Here is a 24,315-nt window from a genome sequence, read left to right as displayed (position 1 = left end):
ACTGATAAAATTTAAAGTGATATTAAACTAAATTTGAAAGGCAGTTCCTCTGCTCTAGCCAGATTTCAAGTGCTTAATCGCTTTATGTATCTGGTAGCTACCATCTTAGATGACACACATATAGAACCATTTCCTTTTGTACCCAGAAAATTCCACATGGCAGCTCTGTTTTGGCTCACTCTTTTGCAGTTGAGAAGACTGAGGCCTATGGAAGGATCATGACTGATGCATGCCTGTTACAGGCAGATATAGATACAAGCTATTCTATTTCCTGATATATCGCCCCCATTTTCGCCTTCCTCCTGAGACTCTAGGATCCTCCAGCTCCAAGACCAAGATCCAAGGTGCAAGAAAGTCAGTTTGGACTAGGTAGGGGTGCTGATGATGGGGGTGGGGGCAAGGCTGGTTTAGAGGGATGTTTGTGACTGAACAGGGCTTCAGATGCGCCGCATTCCTGATCGGGTCAGGCTTGCCCTGCGGCACTAGGGATTAGCTCTTCTGAACAGCCCCACCTCTTCTTTCTGGAGTTGCCAGTTTCCTGCCCAACCCAGGGGCCGCATGTATTCAGGAGGCGCCCGAACTGCTTTGGGTGAGGCTAAAACGCTGAGAAAATTCCGGCTAGAGAAGTACTTCTGGTCAGAGGGAGAGTTGAATATAGGCAGGAAATTGACCAGATACATTTTCAGAGATCTCCAAGTCCAGCACCCGGGGCATCTGGGAACAGGGCTTCTGCCAGCCCAGCCGCAAGTTACATTTGGCGGGAATTGCATTTGCCTTCACCTGGGGTTGTGTGTGTGTGTGTGTGTGTGTGTGTGTGTGTGTGTGTGTGTAGGGGGGGAGGGCGATGGAAAAAAGCTGGAAGAGGGGCATCCTAAAATGGGGTAGGAGTAGGGAACAGGAGGCGAGAGGCCAGGGGAGGGGGCGCCGGGGAGCGCCCTGACCTCGAGGGCTGTCGAGAGGCGGAGAGGATGGGGGTTGGGGGAGAAGAGGGGAGCCTGGCAGCCAATGGGAGGGAGGATCTCGTTTCAAAAGGGTTAACACACAGCCAATGAGAGCCTGGGGGAGCGGATCCTGCTCACTCCATTCAAGAATCCCAAGTATTCAAGATGGACGGCAGGGAGTGTGGAAGGAGAAAGGGGGCGCGGGGGGAAGAGCCAGATCTGTAGAGGAGAGGAGCGCCGCAGCCAGCTTATCCTGGAGCCTCGGTCCTGGCCGGCGGGTAGAGGGGCGGCCGGCGAGGACTCGAGCCTGGCGGGGGAAGAGAGGCTAGCGGGATACGAGAGGGCGTGAGAAGGGGAGCGAGGCCAGAAAAGAGAGCCAAAAGGGAGGGAAAAGCAGAGAAAGAGCCCGGGAAGAAGGAGGTGGCGGGCAGAGGAACCTAAGAAGAGCGATGTGTAGGTATTGGGAGCTCGGCGCTTTTCGGTTTTCTTCTCTCGACGAGGGGAGGGGGTGCTCTGGCCTTTTTCTCTCCTCTGCCCTCCCCCCCTCACTCGTAGGCATCTTTTATATTTTTCCTTTTGAAACACTAACTGGGGAGCACCAGGCATGTCTTTCGGAGGTGGCCTCACTGTCAATTTCCAATGGGGGGGCGTGGTGGGAATGGGTGGGGGGTTCTGAGCCTGAGCCATCTGCCTGTCCCTGGGCTTGGGAGGGTGTGGGGACGCAGGGGACTTGGAGGGTGTGTTCCAAGAGCCGCTAGAGCATTGCAGGGAATTGGTCACGTTCAGAACTTGTAAGGTGAGCCCCACTTGCTTGTAGGGGTGTGAGGCTGGCTTTAGCTAGTAGCGGTGGGGTGCGAGGACGCGGGGAGCCGTGCCTCCACCCTCCAGTTGGGGTGAGTGTCGACTGTGGGGTGAGTTGTGCAGCAAGTATGGCAGAGAGTTTGTGCGTGTGCGTGCGAGCGCGTGTGGTCCAGCCTCGAGGTGTGGCGGGGGGCACAGTTGGGTGTCGAGGGAAAGTGCCCCTCACCCCACACTTCCCAGCTGCCCCTCTTATCCCATTCACAGAACAGGGCTTTCAGGACCCTCCTGCTCTCCTCCTCCCGTCGCCATGGTTGCGGGAGGAGGGGGGATTGCAAGAGGAGACAGTTGGAGCCAGTCCCTTGCCCCTGCTGCTCCAGCTAACCCCCCACCTGCCCTTTCTCTCCTTTCCACAGGCTGGGCCCCATTCCTGCTGCTCTGGCGGGCTGGGGCCGGAAGATGGTGGCCAATGAGGAGGGGGAGTGGAGAGAACTTGAGCCAGGCCCTCCCCTCCCCCATTTCCTCCTCTGTTTCTACACCCGCTTCTGGAAGGAGCTGGGGGATGGCTCCTAGGCCCAAGGTGGGGGAGGGGTCCTGCTGGCTGTTGAATTGCTGGTCTCCCCTCAGGAATGAGTTAGGCACGTGAGCTCCAAGGGACTCGGTGTCTCAGCTGCGTATCCCTTCGCTCCCTAAGGAAAGATCTGGGAACTCCTTGATGAAGAATCTTCTTTGGCTACCGTGAAGCTTACTGGGTAGTCTTGTCTTTGTCCCTCTGCCCCATGTTGGTCTGGTCCTGTTCCCAACTGGCTTGCCCAACTCCAGGAGCAGAGAGGCCTGGCGACTGACCCAAGCTGGGCCTTGGTTTCTGTCCATTAGAACTGTGCAAACTGTGGGGCAGGGCCCAGTGTTTGCTGATTACAAGAATAAACTGCCTGGGAAGGCGGGAAAGACACTCTCCTGCTTCCTGAGAGGGTGGGAGGAGGCTGGAGGGGGAAGCACAGAGGAAGAGCTCCCAAATGAAATTCAGGCCTCCATTTTTCCTGCTTGTTGCAATGGGGGTGGGGGGTGGTCTCCCTGAGGCTACTCCATGGTCTGAATGGATCTCCACAGGGAGGAGCCTTGCAGTCTCTGTCCCTTAGGTTAGAGCTGTAACTGGCTTCTGACCAGTATGCTTAGCTGCTGTGTGACTCTAGAGGCCTGCATGGCTCTGAGCCTTGGGTTTCAAGTGCACCTGGCTTTGGAATTTTATCAGTCTCTATTGTCCTCAATGAAATTAAGGGGGATGGCCTGGGGTCATGGAAATGAGTGTGAAGACTCCACTACTAAACCCTTGGGATAGACAGGAACCGGTGGCTTCTAAGCCCAGTGTCAATGAGAGCTTATCCTTAACTCAAGAGCCAAATCACTGGCCATTTCGCTTAATACCATATCCATAGAGTACTTTGAAGACATCAGAAAGGAAACAGTGGGGTTTCAGTTGCTTGCACCTCCAGATCTGGGAGCTTCTTTCTCCTGCCTAAGCACCTGTAGTTAGGTTCCATTATTCTAGACCTGGAGGTCACCTGAGATCATCACCTTGAGACCTCCAAGGTTTCTTTCTTTCTTTTTTTTTTTTTCTTTTCAAAAATTAAGAAGTTAGCATTAGTCTGGAGATGAGTGAAAGGCTCTGCCTGAAAGGTTGCAGGCAGAGAGCAACCTCCCCTACTACCACCACCACCACAACACAACCAGTTATTTCCTTTGAGAAGTGTCAAATGATGGGACTCCCACAGGCGGTCTCACTTGGCTCTGCACCACCACCCCTCAAGAAAAAGGTGATCTTTGCTGGGAAGGAAATGAGGACGAGGGACGAGAGGAAGGCCGTGACGTGAGCTGAGTGTGGCCAGGGACTGGGAGAAAGGGTGAGGAGGCGGGCCGGCATGCCTTTGCTGCTGGCCGGAGCTCTTTTCACATTGTGCTACTGTCTAACGTGTACCGAGCAGTGCAATGTTAAAAGGGCATCGGCCTTGTAGTACTACCCAGTGCCGGCAGCCTCCTCAGCATCACTGCATTTTCTCCCACCTGAGCACCAGTCAGCTACTCTGCTGGCAATTTGGATATATGGAGCCCTCCCTTAGATGAGGAAGCTAAGGCTGTAGAGCTCCTAAGTTAACTGCTCTATCCTGAGCCCAACAGGAAGGCACCCATTTTTGTAGACCTGTCCAGAGAGATTTGAACTGAGGGGGTGAATGGTTTTGATGCCACCTGCTGGTTATGTGAGGATATCATCTGAAGTCTTCAGCTTTTAAGAATAAACTCCGCCGCCACACCCCCCACACCCCTGCCCCGCCAAGGGGCAGCTCCTTAAATGAAGGTCTGAGTTTTCAGGTGAAGCTTGGGATGGGCAGATGGTGAAGTATGGGAGAAAATTTGTGAGGCCCACAGAAGGCCTCTGGGGATAGGGTGCACTGAAAAGGAAAGGGGCTAACAAGAAAGGACAGATGCCTAGGCAAAGGGGCTTCGGTGTCCCTCCTGTCCTCTACGGCTCTTCCTTGCATCTTCCATGTAGGAAGGAGGTCTCCTCTTCACTCAGTTTTCAGCATGACACTCTCCTGACCACTCACTTGCTTGTGATGGTTCTTGAAGGCCTGGTCACCCAGGATTCGGTCAGCACTAGTTAGAATCTTAAGTGGTGCCCAGAGTCTTCTCGTGCTCCACAACCACACCATTGACTTTTCTGTCTTTCACAGGGCTCTCCTTGAGCAGATTTTAAAGCTTGCTCTGATGCAGCAAGTGGGGCCAAAGGATGGAATTGGGTACCTACTAGAATTTAAGGAAAGAAGACACTGTGGGTCAGACACTCCTATGGTCCCAGCACTCAGGCTTCTGGCTTGTTGGCCCTTCTGTGTCTGCTGGTTCTTTGTCCTTTCTACAGTCTCTCGATTCTGATGCTAACAGCACAGGTGGCTCTAGGCTGGAGAGATGGCTCAGCGGTTAAAAGCACAGCTATGCTCTTGCAGAGGTCCTGAGTTCAATTCCCAGCAACCACAGGGTGGTTCACAACTATCTATAAAGGGATCGGATGCCCTCTTCTGGTGTGTCTGAAGACAGTGACAGTGTAGTCACACTACAGATAGCTCTAAATCCATTACTTCAGTCTAAGTAATCTGAGCCTCCCTGGGTAGAGTGGTGCACACCTTTAATCCCGGTACTGAAGAGGGAGGTAAAACTGAGTTCAAGATTCGCATGATCTTTATAGGAAGTTTCAGGCAAGCCAGAGCTAAGTAGTGAAACTATGGCAACCCTCCCTCCCTTGCACAGCATGAGAAAGTACTGAGCTTGATCCCAAACACAAGGGATCCACGGGCCAGATGCGGCAGAACACGCCTATAATCTCAGAAATAATAAGTAATTAGAAACTGGAGGTAGGATTAGAAAGTCATACCGCAAGTTAGAAGGCCAGCCTAGGCTACATAAGACTATTTCAGAATAACAGTAGTTTGCCCATGCTTTCCCAGTGTCCTTGAGATGCAGTCCCAATCCTCTGAGGTTTACAGCTCTTCCCCTTTCTCCCATTTTAATCTCATGTCTCATCCTCTTGCACTTCTGTTCCAGCCTCAAAAAAAAAAAAAGTTTCCTCAAATGAGCCCAGCTTGTGCCACACCACACAGTTCTGTCTGAAATTCTCTCTCATCTTGTCCTTTTTCTGCCCATCTTTCCAACATGGTCTCTCTTCTGGGAAGCCATCCCTGACACCTCAGGTCTAGGGAGCTAGTCTGGACTAGAGCCCATATTATCTTCTGTTGGGATTAATTAGGTTCTTTCTGGCCACTAGATTCAGAGTTCCAAAAAGTCTGCCCATGGCTGGCTTGCTCTCCACGCATCCCCAGAGTTCAGAACAACGCCTGGCAATTAATACACACCTACAATGTAACAAATGGCTTTTTACCATAAATATAGTCTTGCTCTATAGGGGCTGGGCCTCTCCAATTTCACATCAGTGCACTCCAGCCATGTTCCTCACATCACACTTTTCTGTTGATGCTATACTTTAGATCAACTGCCAGCAGCATCCCGCCCCATAGATTTTCATTTTAGCCTCAAGGGTATCCATGAATTAAGACATCTTAGGACACCCTCCTCCTCCAAATAATTGATACACAAGAAAACACTAAACTGTGGAGTAAGTTTACCCTAGTTGCACATCCTGAATCTGATAAAAAGTAGCCTCACTGGGGAGGGCCCAGGGGACTGAAGACACTTAGATATTCCTTCCCTTTGGACAAGCTCACAAAACCCACGCCTCTTGGTTCACCTGGATGCTTACCGCTTGTGAAACAGGTGGAGGAGGATCTTGCCACAAACAAAGCAACTGCTGCCTCCTACTGGTTTAAAAGGGGTGGGGTGACCCTTCCTTGCTTGTGTGCATACGGAGGACAGTACAAGGTCCGCACCTAAGGAAGGAAAGCCAGGACAACCACCTCACAGTTGCTTTTCCCCTTTTTATTAAAAATAGACCCAAAACACTTTATGTATCATACAAAAGTTTCGTTCGCTGGTGGCAGTCACAGGAAAGACTGGTCCCTCAGCGCTGATGATCCGCCTCCTCCAGAGGGCGGGGACCTCGGGAGCAGTGGCTGAGCCTTGGGGAATGCCTGTAAAGACTGCTCTCTCTGGCAACAGCCGGCTAGGGGTGGGGGCTGTTCTTGGAGCAGCTTTTCCCACCCCACCCAATGGCAAAGATTAGATACTTGAAAGTGCCTCTTTAGTGCTAAGGTAAACAGTGGAGTGAAATGGAAACCCCTGTCACTGATTCCCAGGGTCTAGGGTTTGGTTTTCCTTCTATTGGCCCCATCCGATCCTTTATTTTTTTTAAACCAAGAATGGGGGGTGGATAAACTACCCTCAGACTCTGGGGCCCTGATATCTGAGACCAGAATTTCACTCCATCTTTGCTTTTCTGTGGTCTAGCCCCACCACCAATGTTTGTCCTGTTTATTCAAAAAAAAAAAAAAAAAAGCTGATCAACATTTGGTAATTCATAGTCCTATCTGCCTGAGTTTGCGCCCTGCCATCACTTGGTTTCTGGTGCCACAGTTCTCTCCTTCCCCTGTTCTGTATTTCCCTGACTGCTACCCACTCCTGAGCCTTAGACACCCCTGGGGTATCCCAGGCTCCTGTTCCAAAGAACCTGGTACTGCTGTGACGGGGGAAGGGAGGAGGAGGTCACTTGGAACCAGGTTTCCCCAGGGGTGGGCAGTACTCATGCTGGTGTGGACTGCTCAGCAGGGCCAGGAGACTGGTGTGAGGAGGGTGGGGCATGCGGAGGAGGGTCACAGGCTGCTGAGCCCCTCAATCCCAGCCGTTGTCTTTCACCATGTGTGACATCTCAATGATGTACTTCCCTTCTTTGTATTTCTGGCTGGTCTCAAAAGCCTGTTCCTGGGGTTGGGGGAGGGGAGTAAAGAAATGACCATGGGAAAGAGTGTCTCCCCTCTACCGCCACCTAGGCCAACCCGATGCCAAGCTCCCTCTGTGGACTATGTGAAGGCCTGCCGTGTGGACACATCTGGAGGGCCACAGGGACTGTCTAGTCTTCCAATACTTACATATTTCCAGCCCAGTGTGGTCTTGCAGCTTTCGCAGAAAATGTCAGCTACCGAGTGGAGTCCTGTGAGCAGGAGGCGCTGTTCAGCTGGCCCACAACCCACGTTGACCCTGTCTCAGGAAACAAGGACCCAGCACACAGTAGGGTTGTTCTGTCAGTCCAGCCCCCAACCAACCCAAAAGGATCTCTACCTGGGGAACATGCCTTCAGCGGTCCACCCCTCTAGAATTTGTGCTTGGGCCATCTTTCGCCCCACGAAACTAAACTGCGTTTCTTAACCCCTTTATAGAGGGGATACTAGAACCAGGAGTACCAGGTCCCTTTGAAGACTCACCCCCATTTTGCAAAGAGGAAAGCTGTTGAAACATAAGTACACGCACAAGCACACACACACACACACACAAAGAAAGAGGTGGACTCACACGGAGTTAAACAGGTAGGCCCGGCCATGGCTTCCTTGGAAGGACTGTGGAAACAGGACAGACAGTGACTACTGGGTATCCCTTGGCCCCACTGCCTGGAGTAAAAGACTGGGGGAGTGGCAGGCCCTCACTTCAGCGTTACCTTGGAAATAAGCTCATCGTGTTTGGCCAAGTGTGCTCGACAGTGGACGCAACTGTAAGTGCGGTGGCAGCGGGGCAGGTAACTGCGGAAAGTCTTGGTGGGTAAACATGCGGGGGCCGGGCCAGGGTCACAGCTGGGCATGACGGGTTGGAGGACGATGCCCTGGCGGGCTGGAGGGGCTGGTGCGGTGCAGCCCCCACAGAGACGGTCGCAGGTAAAGCAACGGAGCAGATTGGCTAGAGCCGTGTTTCAGGACAGTAGCAGTGTGGGGGGGCTGCCCTGCCAGGGCCCCCCCCAGACGAGAACCAGATAGAAATGGGAAGTCACCTGGCAAGAGAAGAAGATGCATCAGCGGAGGTAGGACTTCACAAGGAGACGCTTTTGATTGGCTAGAGAAGATGGGGCTCAGTTCATCTGCACCGTCCCCATCACCACCAGCCCTCAGCCTCTCGTTGCACTTTCTGTCCCCTAGAGTCCCATTCTGTTCTGGCAGCGGTTCCAGGCGTCTTGTGCCATGGCCAGGGATTTGGTACCTTTCTCTCTCCAGAGACAGTAGCAGCCTCTAGCATTTTCCATTGAGAGCTGCCTCCTGGCACAGACACTGCCTTGAGTGCAACATCACCTGCAGAGGCCCACCTTGTGTCCAGTTCTGTGAGGAACTGCACCCTAATGGGAGGAGATCGGAACCTTTTTAAGAGTCAGGTCTTCCTGGAAGTTGGATTTGTTTGTTTAGCTTGTTTGTTTTTTCTGTCTCAAGGCCTCCATTTGCAATACAATTTGCCCATATTTTGGGAAGGAAGGAAAGAGGGACAGGCAGATGGGTACACACAGTCTGTTTCGGCACTCGCCTGCGGTTGAGTCCTGCGCCCTGGAACTCCATAGAACTTGGTAGCTTCTTCAGTATTGAAGACCTTAACCCTGGGTGTTCCTCAATCCTGCATCCTGGGATGATACAGCTCCCAGACTAGAGGGAGCACTTGCTGTCTTCCTAGCATCTGGTCCTCTGGTCTCATTACTTACTTACCGTTGCCTTAGCTCTGAGTTAAAGACAAGCACCTAGCCCTAGGAGGAGAATTATCTTTCTTCCAGCAAGTCTGACAGCTAGGCCCGTGGAAAGTAGGCAGCACATCAGAAGCCAGGCTTCTGGGCTGTGTGCTATAGAGTGAGAGCAACCTTAATAGGAGACAACAGGGTAAGGGGACACCTTATTTTTAAAAGCTGGGCTTTAGGGCACAAGGCAGAAAACATTTCTCCTCCCAGGAGCTAGAGCAAATGCCAGTGCCAGGACAGCAACAGTGAGATAATTGCGGGGATAAGAATCCTGAGACGCTGGGATCTGCTCACACTCCAGTCCCAAAGTAGCTGAGTGCACTGCAGGCAGAGGATAAGGAGGGAAGTGTCTTCTGTTAACTCCGATAAGCAGGTGATGTGCCTCTGCCTCTCTAGTGGAGCATCCTGCAGCTGTAGGTGGGGTGGCCTGTGTCTCCTTCAGAGATGCCCGCTAAGTGCTCTCGTGATGCTAGACCACCAAGCAGAGGAGGCAGCACAGCTTCAGTTACCCACATAAACAGTCTGTTCTCCTGTCCTCCATGGTGGCCATGAGCACCCGATTCTTCTACTGTCTCGAAGGGCTGTCATGCAGTCTCCACAAATCCCCCTGGGTGAGACCATCTTCAGTTTTTGGTCCTCTACTGTTGTCTTGAGTCCCAGGAAGACACCTTGGGCTTAGTTCAGGGTGACATTGTATTCTGGCCCTTCTTGCTACAGTTCAGCATCACTTCCATGATCTTCCTTCAAGTTTGCCTGTAGTTCACCTCAAGGTGCCACCTTGAAACACCTACTTCAAGGGACCAGGAGATGCCAGGTTTGCCCCCTCCCGCTATCTTCTTCCCTAGCCCTGTCCTTCTGTCACTGTCACGCCTCCCTCCCTGTCCCTTTCTGCTTCTCTGTCCAGCAGAGGAGAAGCTGCAAAGGACAAAAAAATAAAATTAAATTAAAAAATCATAAAAAGGAGAGTTGGGGTCACTTCTCCCATTTCTGCCCTCTCTCGTCATGGGGTGAAGCAAATCGGGGAAATTACTGAGGTCAGAAAACAAAACAAAGGTGAGTGCTGGGAAGAGGACGAGTCCCTGAAGCTGAGATGAGGCTGGACTGTGGGAGGTGGGGGGAGCAGAAGGGCTTGTGCCTGGGAAGACTGGCAACTGAGAGCCTAAGTGACAAGGCAGAGACAGGTGGAACCAGGTGCGAATCCAGTGCCTCTCAGGGAATAAAAAGGGGAGGGGGACTTGTGCTCACAACGGATGTATTCAATTGCTTTGAGTTTTCGCCTCCCCCTGGACCAGGCATTTTCAGTATGGTATGGTCCGAATAATTAGCAGAGCAGCCAGCTCCCAGGGCTGACTCTGGGGGTCTGCACCGGTAGCAAAAACAATAAACAGTGATGTCTGATGCCGCAGCCAAAGTTGCCGGGAAATAAGTGCGAGAGAATCGTCAGAGCTTGGGGAAGGATGGAGGAGCTGAGAGAGAGGAGGGAGCGGAGGCAGCAGGGAGGGGGAAGGGAGGACAAAGGGTGGATGAATAATGCTTTTGCAAAGGAGAGAAAGCAACACACAGCAGGAAGAGGTAATTTGCGAAGGGGAAAAATTGATTTGGAGAAGGGCTGCCCCCCTCACCTTGAGGTCTGCTCCAGAGATCTCCGTCTATCTCTTTCAATCTCTCTGTTCACTCTTCTCTCTTCTCTGTTGGTTCCTTCAATTGGGAAGGGGATGGGATTGGGGGAGGGTAGTTGAGGGGCTGAGGTCTGGGACTGCAGGCTGGACAGCTGCTGGGGGGCAGAGGTTGCCTCTTGCTCTGTACCTCGGTCTGTGGGTAAATGTGGCTGTGTGTTGTGGAACTGCATCATAACACTGTGAGTCATCCAACCCCCCACCCCCCTCACCTCCCACGTCAGAGCAGGGCTGGGAGACACAGGAGGCGGGTTGAGAGGGAGGGAGGGGGCAGGCATCAAGGGACCAGGCTAGAGGGGTGATGTTAGGGAGTGGGGGCAGAGAGATGGCTGGCATAGGGGTGTCGATGTAGGTGGTAAGGAAAAGGAGAAATAGGTTGTTAAGGAGCAAGGCTGTGTGACCAAGGAAACGGAACCCGAAGAAGGGCAGGGATGGAGTGAGGGTGGCAGGGAGGGAGCAAGGATGGTGAAGTGAGGTGGATCTAGAGAGAGCCAGGAAGTACACTCGCACTCAACATGATACATTTCCACTTCAACTCTGACATCAGCTCTGATGCAGGGTAAGGTAAAGAAGGATATATTAATTGTCATGGTTGACAAACCAGGCTCTCAAATGTGTTCAGTACTGAGTACTTGGAAGCTTTAATGTCCATTTCATGGCCCCAAAGAAGCCATAGGTCAAATATGACATCTTAAACCCAGGAACCTCTTATCAACTCCCTCCAAACGGTTTGTGCTGCCAATGGAGACACCTATGTGACATGAGGTTCTTAACAGAGCTGTGAACTTTCAGATCCTCAGGGGAACTTCACTCTGCATCCCAAGACTGCAGTGTCTATTGCAAAGTCCAGCATGCTGAAGATATTTGCAAAATAGTTGTTTGCTTTCATCTTCAGACAAGGGCTATGTGTCTGGCTTTGATATCCAAGACACCGGTGTTGAAATCTTAGCTTTGCCAATTATTCACCAGGAACCCTGGGCAAATGACTAATCCTCCTGCACTATACAATTCCTCTTCTGACCAGTGAAGCTAATTCTATTTACCTCCAGAAGAAGTGACTATGTGAGACAGCTTGTAAATTTCCAAAGTGCCTGACATATGATAGGCACTAAGTAAAGAGTAATGAAATTTTAGGTTGTTCCCTCCTTTTGTACTTAACTTTTTTTTGGGGGGGGGTGGTGTTCGAGACAGGGTTTCTCTGTATAGCCCTGGCTGTCCTGGAACTCATTTTGTAGACCAGGCTGGCCTCGAACTCAGAAATCTGCCTGCCTTTGCCTCCTGAGTGCTGGGATTAAAGGCGTGCACCACCACGCCTGGCCTGTACTTAACTTTTAAAATTAGCATTCTAAATTGAATTTTGTTATGGGTTAGTGTTATTTTTATTTTTTTAAGATTTGTTTACTTTATGTATACGAGTACACTGTAGCTGTCTTCAGACACACCAGAAAAGAGTGTCAGATCCCATTACAGATGGTTGTGAGCCACCATGTGGTTGCTGGGAATTGAACTCAGGACTTTTGGAAGAGCAGTCAGTGCTCTTAACCGCTGAGCCATCTCTCCAACCCCCAGGATTAGTGTTATTTCAAAACAGCATTCTCTACATGGGGCAATGAGATGGGCAGGACTGCAAATTCCAGGCCAGTCTGTGTGTCCTGGTAAGATAAGGAGTGGATAAACAGAAACTCTGAACCAATACAGGTGGGAACCATCATCATCATCATCATCATCTCAGAGCATGACTCAAGCTCAGAGGGGATTTTCTATTACAGTTTTGATATTTCAAGAGACATGATGCCAAATGTTTGTCTTATAGAGGGATTACATTTTCCCTTGCTAATTTTTTTACAGTTTTATTTACTTAATTTATATGAGTACACTGTCACTGTCTTCAGACACACCAAAGAGGGCGTCAGATTCCATTACAGATGGTTGTGAGCCACCATGTGGTTGCTGGGAATTGAACTCATCTGGAAGAGCAGCCTTGGTCTTAACTGCTGAGCCATCTCTCCAGCTCCACTATTTATTTATTTATTTATTTATTTAAAATCAGCTTCCAGGTAAAATTCATCTGACCTGGAACACTTTCCATGGAGTGCAGTACTGTGTCTGTCACTAAATTATGTGGGCCCAGAACACGCACCCATCCACAAGACAGAACTCCATTTTATTTCATAGGCTAATTTTCAGAAAATGAAAACTGAAACAGACTCATGGAGAGTAGTTTTGCTATCTATCTCTCTTCTCACATGTGAGGGGTGAAGATTAAGGCAGGGAAAACAGGTAAAGAAAGATCCCATGGGTCCTGTAAGAAGAAAGGGAGATTCTGAATACTCAATTGGGATCAAGTCTGGCGTGTAGGTAAGCTCTGAAGACACAGTGTGTGTATCATGAGGGTTAGTACTAGAGGCCTGAAAATGAGAAGAGCTGGCTGAAGAAAGAAGGACTCTGAAATGATGGTTAGCATCATTCAGGAAGCTGAGGTGAGAGGATCTCTCTCAGTAAGCAGCCAGCCTTAAGTACACAGGGAGTTGCAGGCCAGTCTGGGCTACAGTGTGAGCCTCTGCCTAAAAACAGGCACGCTGGTCATGATGGCTCATGTCTGTGATCCCAGCACTGCAGAAGCAGAGATGGGAGGATCCAGAGTTCAAGGCTCTCAAAATACAAAAGCCAGAAAGAAAGATGGCGGGTGTAACAGATAAAAATGGTAATACTGGAGTTGTGAAGATGGCTCAGCAGGTAAATGCACTTGCTTTCCAAAAGCCTGACTGAAAACCTGAGATCAGTCCCCAGACAGAATCTCTGTCAAGGTCAAAGGACAGGGTCCACTCCAAAGCGTTGTCCTCTGGCCTCTGCACTGTGGCACATTGCCACCCCCACATCATCACCATGACACGCAGCATGATGAGCCCAACAAAGGAAAAAGAAAAGAAGGATAAGAGGAAGATGACTTTGAGGGTCCAGGCTTGAGGAAAAGCAGAGAACAGCCTCTAGGCTGTAGAATTAGAGCTGGAAGCAAAAGGGATGTTCATAAACTTAAATCAACAAAGAAACAAAACTATCAAAGGTTTAGCTGTAGAGAAGGACCAGGACACAGGACAGAGTGATGGGGTGTCCTACGGGGGTCGGGTGCAGGCAGACTGCCAGAGTGCCTGGTGAGATTGGAAATGAAGAGAGTGCAGGCAACAAGCACACTCAAATGGCTTGTATACCGTCCTTTTTCTGTATTTAAGAAGTGAAGTGGAGCAGAGTGTGGTGGTGGTACACGCCTTTAATTCCAGCACTCGGGAGGCAGAGGCAGGTGGATTTCTGAGATCGAGGCCAGCCTGGTCTACAGAGAGAGTTCCAGAACAGCCATGGCTACATGGAGAAATCCTGCCTTGAAAAATCAAAAAAAAAGAAGAAAAAAAAAAAAAAGAAAAAAAAGAAGTCAAGTGGAGAGCAATCTCAAAGGGAGGAGAGGGCTCTTGCTGATTTCAGCTTGAGATGGTTATACACTATCTGAGGAAAGATGAGATGGTTATACACTATCTGAGGAAAGATGCCTTTCAGGTAACTGGGACGCATTGAAAGTGGAAGCAAAGAACCAGACTGGGAAGAGTGAGTTCCGAAGAAAAAGGATTAGGCTACATGCTTGCTAATGGAAGTCTAGAGCTAAAATTCTGAAGAATGAAAAAGGATCAGCCTATGCCGAATAGTTCGTTGAAAAGCTAATGCCTGCATGGTGAATGAATGGCGTAACTAAATCACATCTCCAAAGAAAACTGTGAGAGGTGACAACTACCTGCCTGAAAACTGAGTGCTAGGTAAGACCAGCAAGAGAAAGGTAGACCAGAAAGTTCCCCTGATCTCTCAGTTCAAATTCATCATGTGGGCAAGGATGAACAAAGTATTCACCTGCTTTAAAAACCAAACAAGGGTTGGAAAGATGGCTTAGCAATTGCAGCTCACAGTTATTGGTAACTCCAGTTCCAGGAAATCAGGCCTCTTCTGATCTAGAAGCGCATCAGGCATGCACACAATGCACACACATACTTGTGGACAAAACACTCTTCTACATAAAAATATGTGGGGCAGTTGTGGTTCACACCTTTAGGTCCAACATTCAAGAGGCAGAGGCAGAGAAGATGGATCTCTGAGTTCAAGGCCAGCCTGGTCTATGGAATGAGTTCCAGGAAAGCCAGGGCTACACAGAGAAACCCTTTCTTGAAAAACTGAAACAAACAAACAACCCCAAATCACAAACAAACAGTGTGGGTTGGGTGGAGTAGCTGAAGAGTTGGCTCATGGGTTAAGGGCACTTGTTGCTCTTGCAGAGGTCCTGGATTTGATTGCCACATGGCCTGCTCACAAACATCCAGTGCTCCATCATCTTCTGACTTCTGCAGGTGCCAAGTATGAGCGTGGTCCACATATATACACACAGGCAAAACACTCACACACATACATCTTAAAAAAGAAACCCAGAAAACCTGTAAAATGGAGGTTACAGTTATAACTACAACATAGGATTCTACCTGGGATTAAATGAATATATACCCATACAGCCATGGAACAACACCTAACAGCTAACACTGTGTAATTGTTTGCCCATTATTAGAAACTGATCCGGCCCCCTAAGCTCTTGGTTTAAATGTTTTAGTTATGATTCTCTCGTTGCTATAATCAAATGTTTGACAAAAAGCAACTGAAAGGAGGTTTTTATCTTGATGAATGGTTCGGGAGACAGAGTCAGTCAACACGGGGAAGACATGGCAGTGGCAATGGCATGCAGCTATGGTGGTGAAAACTTGCTTACGTCTGGCCAGATCAGGAAGTAGACAGAGAGGAATGTGGGTCCTTTTTTTGTTTTGTTTTGTTTTGTTTTGTTTTTCGAGACAGGGTTTCTCTGTGTAGCCCTGGCTATCCTGGAACTCACTCTGTAGACTAAGCTGGCCTCGAACTCAGAAATCCACCTGCTTCTGCCTCCCAAGTGCTGGGATTAAAGGCGTGCACCACCACCACCACCCGGCTGGAATGTAGGTCCTTAAGTGGCCTTTCCTTTTCCTCTTCTGATTCAGTCCAGGACCTCAGGCCATGAAATGGAGCTGTCCACATTCAAGGCAAATCTTCCTCTTCAGTTGCATTTTTCTGAAATCCTTTCACAGATACACCCAAAGTTGCACCACCCTTGGTGTCCAAGGACTGATTCAATTAAGTTGGCAAAAGAAATGAACCCTTGCCAGGCGTGGTGGCATACGCCTTTAATCCCAGCACTTGGGAGGCAGAGACAGGAGGATTTCTGAGTTCAAGGTCAGCCTGGTCTACAGAGTGAGTTCCAGGACAGCCAGGGCTACACAGAAACCCTGTCTCGAAAAACCAAAAAAAAAAAAGAAATGAACCATCAAAAAAAAAAAAAAAAAGAAAAAAAAAAAGAAAAAAAAAAAGATCTACCTTTAAGCCTTTAAATCCACCTTTAATGTTTTTAAATCCAGTACTCTGGGGGCAGAGGCAAGTGGATCTCTGTTTGAGGCCAGTCTGGTGTATGTAGTGAGTTCCAAGACAGCCAGAACAGTGAAGACACTGTCTTAAAACAGCAGCAGCAGTAGTAGCAACAAAAACAACAAAAGTCTACCTCTACTAATAACTGAGTTCTTGAGCAAATGTCACTGATTAGCCTAGTTTTCTCCTCAGATGAAATTGGAGATGTTATACCTACCTGGGTTTGTTGGGTATTTTTTTTTTTTTGTTTTTTTGTTTTTTTTTCGAGACAGGGTTTCTCTGTATAGCCCTGGTTGTCCTAGAACTCACTTTGTAGACCAGGCTGGCCTTGAACTCAGAAATCCGACTGCCTCTGCCTTCCAAGTGCTGGGATTAAAGGCGTGCGCCACCACTGCCCGGCTTGTTGGGTACAGTGACACAGACACCTGGAACTACTTTGAAAAATGTATAAACAGATATTATAGTCTCCCCAGTCTATAATAAAAACTTAAGGCTAACATCAGATACTTTCTATATTATAGGCATTGTGCTTAGCACATATGTCTCATCTAATCTTCAAAACAACTTTAGGAGGTTGAATACTGTTATTATTCCCATTTTATAGACAAGAGATGTCTCAGGGAAAGGGAGCCTGTCAGGCAGTAAAATAATATAAGTTTCCAAAGGCCATACTCATGAAGTGGATTATAGGCGTGGAACCAGTTAGCAGTGGTGTCAACGATTTTGAATAACTGTCAGATGTGCATAGAGAAACAGTTTAGAATCTGGCAGAAGTTGTTGGATAATGACTGATTCATAAGATAAACGAAAGAAATCATAGGACTTTTATTCTATATTTACTAAAGTAAAAAAATCAGCCTGGTTATTGGCTTAAGTCTGTAAATCCCAGAAGTCAGATCAGAGGCAGGAGAATCTCATGGAGTGCCAGGTTGGCACCTTGAGCATACAGAGGAGGTGGGGGTGGGGGCAGGGAGAGAGGGAGAATTACACTTTGTTTCTTCTATGTGCCAGTTCCGCATAGACTCAAATGGGTACTGCTTGACCTGATGTGTGTGTGTTCGCGTGCGCGTGCGCGTGTTTCTGCCACTTTCCAGCTGCCTGGGTCTCCGGCTTAGGCTAACTTCCCCACTTTTTGGCTTGTGGTCTAGTCGAGCAGAGCTCTGATCTAGACAGTGATGCAATGCCTCTCCCTTTCTGGTCGCCCTTAGCTTTCCTGGACAGCAGATAGGGAGAGACCCTATAACCACCTCCCTCCCGAGGGCGAACCAGCAACTTCTCCTCTCCGCCTCCGGTCGTCTTCCCACACAAAGTGACGGCGCTGCCCCGCCCACCTCCGCGGGTCACCGAACAATCCTTGAACTATATTTCCCAGAGGGCCAAGCGGCGACGCGCGCTCACTCACTCCAAACTACAGGTCCCAAGATGCATCACGCGATCGCGTCTTCTACTACTGCGCAATTGCGGAACCGCCTTTGCTTTCCGGCTAGTATTTAGGTGAACGTTATTCGTGGTTTGCTGAGGTCCGAGGTTTGCTGAGGTCGGAGGTTTCCAGAGGTCCCAGGTTTCTGTGAAGCTGGTTTTGAGTCCGTGCCCGTATAGGTAAGGCTTAAGGATCCCAATTACCTTTGAGAAGCCCCGGCAGATTTTGGTGTCGGAGCTAACTAGACCCAGAATTGTGGTTCAGAATTAGAAATAGTAATTTAAATTTCTTTGGTAGTTTGTTGTTTGTTTGTTGTTGTTATTTCGAGACAGGGTTTCTATGTGTAACCCTGGCTGTCCTGGAACTCAGAAATCCACCTGCCTCTGCCTCCGCCTTTCAAGTGCAAGGACTAAAAGGCGTGTGCCACCACTGCCCGGCAGTAGTTTCTAATTTACAATGTTTTGTTTTTCCAACTGTGGTCCTTGTTATTCCCGGCCCAGCACCGTTACAAGAGGACGTGTAAAAGCCCACCATATAGCAGCTGGGGAGTTGGTTCAGGTATTAAGTCGTTGGATTATAGTAAGTAACTACTAGTAGTCCCAGAGTTGGACATGCAACTGTTTTCTGAGTCTGCACCCAGTGTCCTGTTCTTTGCATACGATTCAGAGCTTGTTTCGTGTTGGCTAAGGGAGCTGGACAATGGGCATGTGTTACTTTGTTTTCCAATAGAGTGATGGAGGAAAGACTATGCAATTCAAATCTCCTGTTAGTTACATCGGTAGGTAGTTTTCTTTTTATGTCCTAGTCATTCACTCTTACTTTTTGTTGAGGTGTGTTACTATTCCACCTACCAGAGGCCCAGGAGCAAACAAAAATACCTTTACTGCTGGATAGTGGAGGCGCACGTGTTTAATCCCAGCACTTGGGAGGCAGAGGCAGGTGGATTTCTGAGTTCCAGGGCAGCCTGGTCTACAGAGCATTCCGGGACAGCTAGGGCTACACAGAGAAACAAACAAAACAAAACAAAACACCTTTAGCTTCTGGTTGTGGAGAGACTGGCTGTAAACAGTGAGTCTGGCAGCAATAAGAACTGCAGAAAAAGATAAAGGGACTAAACCAGTGGAAGATTTTTTTGAATAGTGGCCTGATGTGGTGATTTAATCAAATGTTTAATTTGGGTCCTAGGCACGTCAGCTTTACTGGAAAGATGAGCGAGGAATCCAATGATGACAAGAAGCCAACGACTAAGTTTGAACTAGAGCGAGAAACAGAGCTTCGATTTGAGGTGGAGGCCTCTCAATCGGTTCAGTTGGAGTTGTTGGCTGGCATGGCGGAGATCTTTGGCACAGAGCTGACCAGAAACAAGAAATTCACTTTTGATGCTGGTGCCAAGGTGGCTGTTTTCACTTGGCATGGCTGTTCTCTGCAGTTGAGTGGCCGGACTGAGGTGGCTTATGTCTCTAAGGACACCCCTATGTTGCTTTACCTCAACACTCATACAGCCTTGGAGCAGATGCGGAGGCAGGCAGAAAAGGAAGAAGAGAGAGGTCCCCGAGTGATGGTAGTAGGTCCTACTGATGTGGGCAAGTCCACTGTGTGTCGACTGCTACTCAACTACGCAGTGCGTTTGGGCCGCCGTCCTACTTACGTGGAGTTAGATGTAGGCCAGGGCTCTGTGTCCATCCCTGGTACCATGGGGGCCCTGTACATTGAGCGTCCAGCAGATGTGGAAGAAGGTTTCTCCATCCAGGCCCCTCTTGTGTATCATTTTGGCTCCACCACGCCTGGCACCAACATCAAGCTTTACAATAAGGTCAGAACTGGAATTTAAGAGGGGGTGGAGGGAAAAGTTACAATCAGGGTAGGAAGTAGGGAACTTTGTTACTTAGAACTGCAAAATTTTCCTTTTGAATATAATTGCCTTTCTTATTTTTATTTTTTGGTGTGGTATTACTGCCACCTGATTTCATAAGATCATTTTAACATAAGTCAGCTGTAGACTGCATAGCATCTTGTGGCATTATTCGTAGTAACTCATTATTAAGAGGTAAAACAGGAAGCAGGGGGCTTGGAGACATGGCTCAGCAGTTAAGAGTCTGGCATATGCTGGGCAGTGGTGGCTCACACCTTTAATTCCAGCACTTGGGAGGCAGAGGCAGGTGGATTTCTGAGATCGAGGCCAGCCTGGTCTATAGAGAGAGTTCTAGGACAGCCATGGCTACATGGAGAAATCCTGCCTTGAAAAACCAAAAAAAAAAAAAAAAAGGGGGGGGGTCTGGCATATACCTTTAATTTTAGCAGATTCAGAGGCAGTCCAGTCTCCATAGTGAATTCCAGGACATAGTAAGACCCTATTGCAAACAAAACAAAACCAAAATCAAAAACAGTACTACTCCTGTCAAGGGTCAGAGTTGACTTCCTAGCACCCATGTCATGCTATTCCCAGTTGCCTGTCACTCCAGTGCTAGGAGGATCTGATGCCTTAGGCCTCTGTGCACCTGCACTCATGTGCACAGGCAGACATACAGATACATAATAAAAAATAAAACACTGTAAAAAAGAAGCTTAAGTAACATAAAGTTAAATCCATGTTATGGGGTTAAAACCACAGTCATTAAAAACATCAATTTTGATGTTAATATATCAGTGGGTATTGTAGCTGATCCCTATAATCCTAGGACTTGGAAAGCTAAGATAGGACTTTCAGGAGTTTGAAGCTAGGCTAGAGCTTTGTACTAAAACCCTGTCTCAGAAAAGTAAAACTACTGGGGCACTAAGGTTAAAAATACTTTGGTGCTAAGGTTGCATGTAGCTCAATTGCCAAGCACATTTCAAGGATTGTGGTTGGGTTTCCAGCCTGTAAAGCTTTTGGATGATACCTATTACTCAAAGAGGAACTTAGATGGATTTAGGAGCTGGAGAGATGGCTCAGTGGTTAAGAGCTCCCCTACCAGAGGGCCTGAGTTCAAGTCTCAGCACCCACTGGTAGTTCATGACTAACTGTAACTCAAGCTCCAGGGGTATCCTACATCCTCACACATGAAAACAACAATGCACATGAAATAAAAATTAATACATCACTAAGAAAAATAGGTTTATTTTTGTTCTTTTGATTCTTTTCCAGATTACATCTCGCTTAGCAGATGTGTTCAACCAAAGGTGTGAAGTGAACAGAAGGGCTTCTGTGAGTGGCTGTGTCATCAACACCTGTGGCTGGGTCAAGGGCTATGGTTACCAAGCCCTGGTGCACGCAGCGTCGGCCTTTGAGGTGGATGTGGTTGTGGTTCTGGATCAAGAGCGACTGTACAACGAATTGAAAAGGGACCTGCCTCATTTTGTTCGAACTGTGTTGCTTCCAAAATCAGGGGGTGTGGTAGAACGTTCCAAGGACTTCCGGCGGGAATGTAGAGATGAACGTATCCGTGAGTATTTCTATGGATTTCGAGGCTGTTTCTATCCCCATGCCTTCAACGTCAAATTTTCTGATGTGAAAATCTACAAAGTTGGAGCACCCACCATTCCAGATTCCTGTTTACCTCTGGGTATGTCTCAGGAAGACAACCAGCTCAAGTTAGTGCCTGTCACCCCTGGTAGAGATATGGTGCACCATCTCCTGAGTGTGAGCACTGCTGAGGGCACAGAAGAGAACCTTTCTGAGACCAGTGTGGCTGGATTCATTGTTGTGACCAGTGTGGATGTGGAACACCAAGTGTTTACTGTCCTGTCTCCAGCCCCCCGCCCATTGCCTAAGAACTTTCTTCTCATCATGGATATCCGGTTCATGGATCTCAAGTAGTAATTGCAAGAAGCCTCACTTTCTGGGCCATAGAGTTCTGGTCATCACCAAAGGCAGATGGAATGGACTATAGCAATCTTATTAAGGCAGCTGACAAGGCCCAACTAGCAGAAAGCACATTTGCTACCTCTTGAAACTGGTAGTAGCCAGACTCCTGGCTATTATTTGGTTCATTTACTCTGAACCAAAAGGAGACAGCTCAAAAAGAAAATCTGAATATTTTTTTAAGATCACCTAAGGTACCATTTTAAAGATTCCAAGACCCTAGAAAATTCCACGTCTTCCACATGTGCTTCCATGTGGGTTTTCTTGTTACCACTTTCTTGTATCTCTGTATAGTATTTGCTATATCATTTAACCAGGATGAAAGTGAGAGAGTTCAAACTTGAAAACAATTATTTTAATAAATATGATTGTGATAGAAGTTGGTATGATTCTTTTTTTAATTTTACTTCTCACCACTAAGCATTATAGAAGCTATAGGAATGATTTATTGCTAAAGTGCTGGGAGGAAGGGAAAACTAAGAAATTACTTGTGGGGCTGGTGAGATGGCTCAGTGGGTAAGAGCACCTGACTGCTCTTCTGAAGGTCCAGAGTTCAAATCCCAGCAACCACATGGTGGCTCACAACCATCTGTAACGAGATCTGATGCCCTCTTCTGGTGTGTCTGAAGACAGCTACTCACATGTAATAAATAAATCTTGAAGAAAATAAAAAAAAAAAAGAATGGAGTGTGTCAAAAAAAAAAAATATTTGCTTATTAAAAAAAAAAAAAAAAAAAAGAAATTACTTGTGAGCCAATCACATTTTGTTCTTACTGGTAAACCTGTTTCTAGTTCCTAGGGTATTCAGAGATAAGAGGCTAGAGATAATTTGGGATGATATCATACCTAATTTCCTTGAGATAGTCCATTACCTTTTTTTTAAGTTTATGTATTTTGTGTGTGAGTGCTCTGTCTGCACATATGTTTGAATGCCACAAGAGTGCATCAGGGACTGGGATCCCATCACAGATGGTTGTGAGTCACCATGTGATTGCTGGGAATTGAACTCAGGACCTTTGGAAGAGCACCCAGTGCTCTTAACTGCTAAACCATCTCTATAGCCCCTGTTCATTACCTATTTATTATAGCTATTCTTCATCTTGTGTGCTTGGAATCAGGTCCGAAAGTCCAAATGTACTAGAGTCTTTGAGCATGAGGCTTAAAAGCCCATTTTGGTGTTTGTTTTTTTTTTTTTTGGTTTTTCGAGACAGGGTTTCTCTGTATAGCCCTGGCTGTCCTGGAACTCACTTTGTAGACTAGGATGGCCTCGAACTCAGAAGTCTGCCTGCCTCTGCCTCCCGAGTGCTGGGATCAAAGGCGTGCGCCACCATGCTTGTCCATTTTGGTGCTTCTTGTCTGAACTTTAGTAAGTATACAATAAATTTAACCTTTTCTTCATTCCATAATTCACATGCTTATTAGAAACTGTTCTCTGTGTGAAACAACATTTTATGAAGCTTACAGCAAAAGAATTTAAAAAAATGTAAGCAGTATACAGAAGCTTAAATGTGGGGATATGGGATAGAGTCATGGATGGTACTTTTCTGCGTATACCATGAGAAAGACCTGGAAAAATGAAGCAGTAAAAACTTTCAGGTAGAGGAGACTGCAACATCCTTGAAATGAAAGCTTTGAGTTTAGCGAAGGAAAAAACATGGTAGTTGGGTGTAATGAACCAAACAAAAGTACAGTGAGGCTGGAGGGAACTGAAAGATCAGATAAAGCATGGTTCATAAATTGGCATCAAGCCGATTTTGTCCACAGCAGTGGGAGAGATCATAGGCCTAACTGGTCATTAAGCAGAAGAATGGCACATGTGACAGATTTCCTTCTGGGTATTTTCATGCATACTTAGTTTCGGTAAATTCTCCTACTGTTCCATTCCCCCTATTTCCTTGTCCTCTGTCCCTGTGTGCTCATCCTGCCTCCAGTACTGCCCATCTCACAATGTTTTATTGACCCACTCTGAGAGATCATTGCTGTGTGGATAATTGATTACAGAGGGCAAGCCTCTGGCGAAGCCAGGGAACAAATGGGGATATTCGTGTGTCCTTATCAGAGTGTGAATTGGTGGACAGGATAAGGGCTGCAGAGAAGGAGCTGGGGGGCTACAGTCTGTACCATCTGCTGAGTTTTCAGAGTAAAATGCATAGGACTGGCTGATGAGAGTGATAAGACAAAATGGAGTCAAGGATGATGATGACGGGTTTGTGTGCCATGCATACATGAGTGCCTGCTTTAAATTTTATGTGTGTGAATATTTGACTGTGTGTATGTATGTACACCACATGCAAGCATGGTGTCTAGGAAGGCCAGGAAAGGGCATCAGTTCCCTGGAGCTGGAGTTGAGCCTGTGATTGCTATGTGGGTGCTGGGAACCAAATTCTGTCCTTTGGGAAAGTAACCGGTGCCCTTTTTTTTTTTTTTTTTCTTTCTGTTTTTTGTTTTTTGAAGAGTTTGTTTGTATAATTCTGGCTGTCCTGGAATTCAATCTGTATGTAGACCAGACTGGACTCCAAGTCAGAGATCTGCTTGCTTCTGCCTCTCAAGTGCTGGGGTGAAATGTGTGTGCTGCCACAACACTAGGCCCCATCCCCCCACACTTTTTTTTTTTTTTTTTTTTTTTGGCAAACAAGTGTTCTTGACTACAGAGCCATCTCTTTAGTGAGAAAGTGTATGTGCACATTTTTAAAAAAAATATTTTACTTATTTTATGTAAGTACCCTATAGCTGTCTTCAGACATACTAGAAGAGGGCATTGGATCCCATTACAAACGGTTGTGAGCCAGGCAGTGGTGGCACAGGCCTGTAATCCCAGCACTTGGGAGGCAGAGGCAGGCAGATTTCTGAGCTCAAGGCCAGCCTGGTCTACAGAGTGAGTCCCAGGAGAGCCAGGGCTACACAGAGAAACCCTGTCTCAAAAAAAAAAAAAAAAAAAAAAAGAAGACCAAAAATTCAAA

General features: G+C 47.7%; 2 protein-coding genes, 1 long non-coding RNA gene and 1 other non-coding gene across 6 annotated transcripts; 3 read left to right on the top strand and 1 right to left on the bottom strand.

The window, feature by feature from the left end:
- The first annotated feature begins 453 nt into the window (after positions 1-453).
- On the top strand, positions 454-2,691 carry Gm19426. The gene is made up of 2 exons (XR_104776.5): positions 454-1,394; positions 2,156-2,691. It is a non-coding gene; the product is annotated as a predicted gene, 19426 (long non-coding RNA).
- Positions 2,692-3,677: 986 nt separating this feature from the next.
- On the top strand, positions 3,678-3,741 carry Mir130a (microRNA 130a). The gene has a single exon (NR_029544.1). It is a non-coding gene; the product is annotated as a microRNA 130a (primary transcript).
- A 2,459-nt stretch (positions 3,742-6,200) lies between these two features.
- Positions 6,201-10,845, bottom strand: Ypel4 (yippee like 4). Of its 2 annotated transcripts, none has more exons than XM_006499466.4 (5): positions 10,563-10,845; positions 7,891-9,855; positions 7,749-7,792; positions 7,328-7,436; positions 6,201-7,160 (listed from the first exon to the last, which is right to left on the bottom strand). In XM_006499466.4, the coding sequence occupies exons 2-5, from the start codon at positions 8,029-8,031 to the stop codon at positions 7,071-7,073; spliced, it is 384 nt and encodes a 127-aa protein (XP_006499529.1). In that variant the 5' UTR covers positions 8,032-9,855; positions 10,563-10,845; the 3' UTR covers positions 6,201-7,070. The 2 variants fall into 2 exon arrangements, with proteins under 2 accessions (XP_006499529.1, NP_001005342.1); NM_001005342.2 differs by having other exon boundaries at positions 6,979-7,160; positions 7,891-8,217; positions 10,563-10,652.
- Positions 10,846-17,568: 6,723 nt separating this feature from the next.
- On the top strand, positions 17,569-21,734 carry Clp1 (CLP1, cleavage and polyadenylation factor I subunit). Of its 2 annotated transcripts, NM_133840.3 has the most exons (3): positions 17,569-17,693; positions 18,700-19,327; positions 20,639-21,734. In NM_133840.3, exons 2-3 carry the CDS (start codon positions 18,722-18,724, stop codon positions 21,308-21,310), a joined length of 1,278 nt encoding a protein of 425 aa, NP_598601.1. In that variant the 5' UTR covers positions 17,569-17,693; positions 18,700-18,721; the 3' UTR covers positions 21,311-21,734. The 2 variants fall into 2 exon arrangements, 1 of the variants encoding a protein (NP_598601.1); NR_156129.1 differs by lacking the exon at positions 18,700-19,327.
- The last annotated feature ends 2,581 nt before the right edge of the window (positions 21,735-24,315 follow it).

The sequence above is a fragment of the Mus musculus genome, chromosome 2, assembly GCF_000001635.26.
Source record: "Mus musculus strain C57BL/6J chromosome 2, GRCm38.p6 C57BL/6J".
Lineage (NCBI taxonomy): Eukaryota > Metazoa > Chordata > Mammalia > Rodentia > Muridae > Mus > Mus musculus.
This window is presented reverse-complemented; position numbering and strand designations above follow the sequence as displayed.

Excerpts from the sequence above, each read along its gene's own strand:
- Clp1 (NM_133840.3), top strand. The coding sequence starts at position 18,722 with ATGAGCGAGGAATCCAATGATGACAAGAAGCCAACGACTAAGTTTGAA. Across the intron at positions 19,328-20,638 it reads ACATCAAGCTTTACAATAAG|ATTACATCTCGCTTAGCAGA; the intron begins GTCAGAACTGGA and ends ATTCTTTTCCAG.
- Ypel4 (XM_006499466.4), bottom strand. The coding sequence starts at position 8,031 with ATGCCCAGCTGTGACCCTGGCCCGGCCCCCGCATGTTTACCCACCAAG. Across the intron at positions 7,793-7,890 it reads ACGATGAGCTTATTTCCAAG|TCCTTCCAAGGAAGCCATGG; the intron begins GTAACGCTGAAG and ends CTGTTTCCACAG. Across the intron at positions 7,437-7,748 it reads GCCTACCTGTTTAACTCCGT|GGTCAACGTGGGTTGTGGGC; the intron begins GTGAGTCCACCT and ends TTCCTGAGACAG.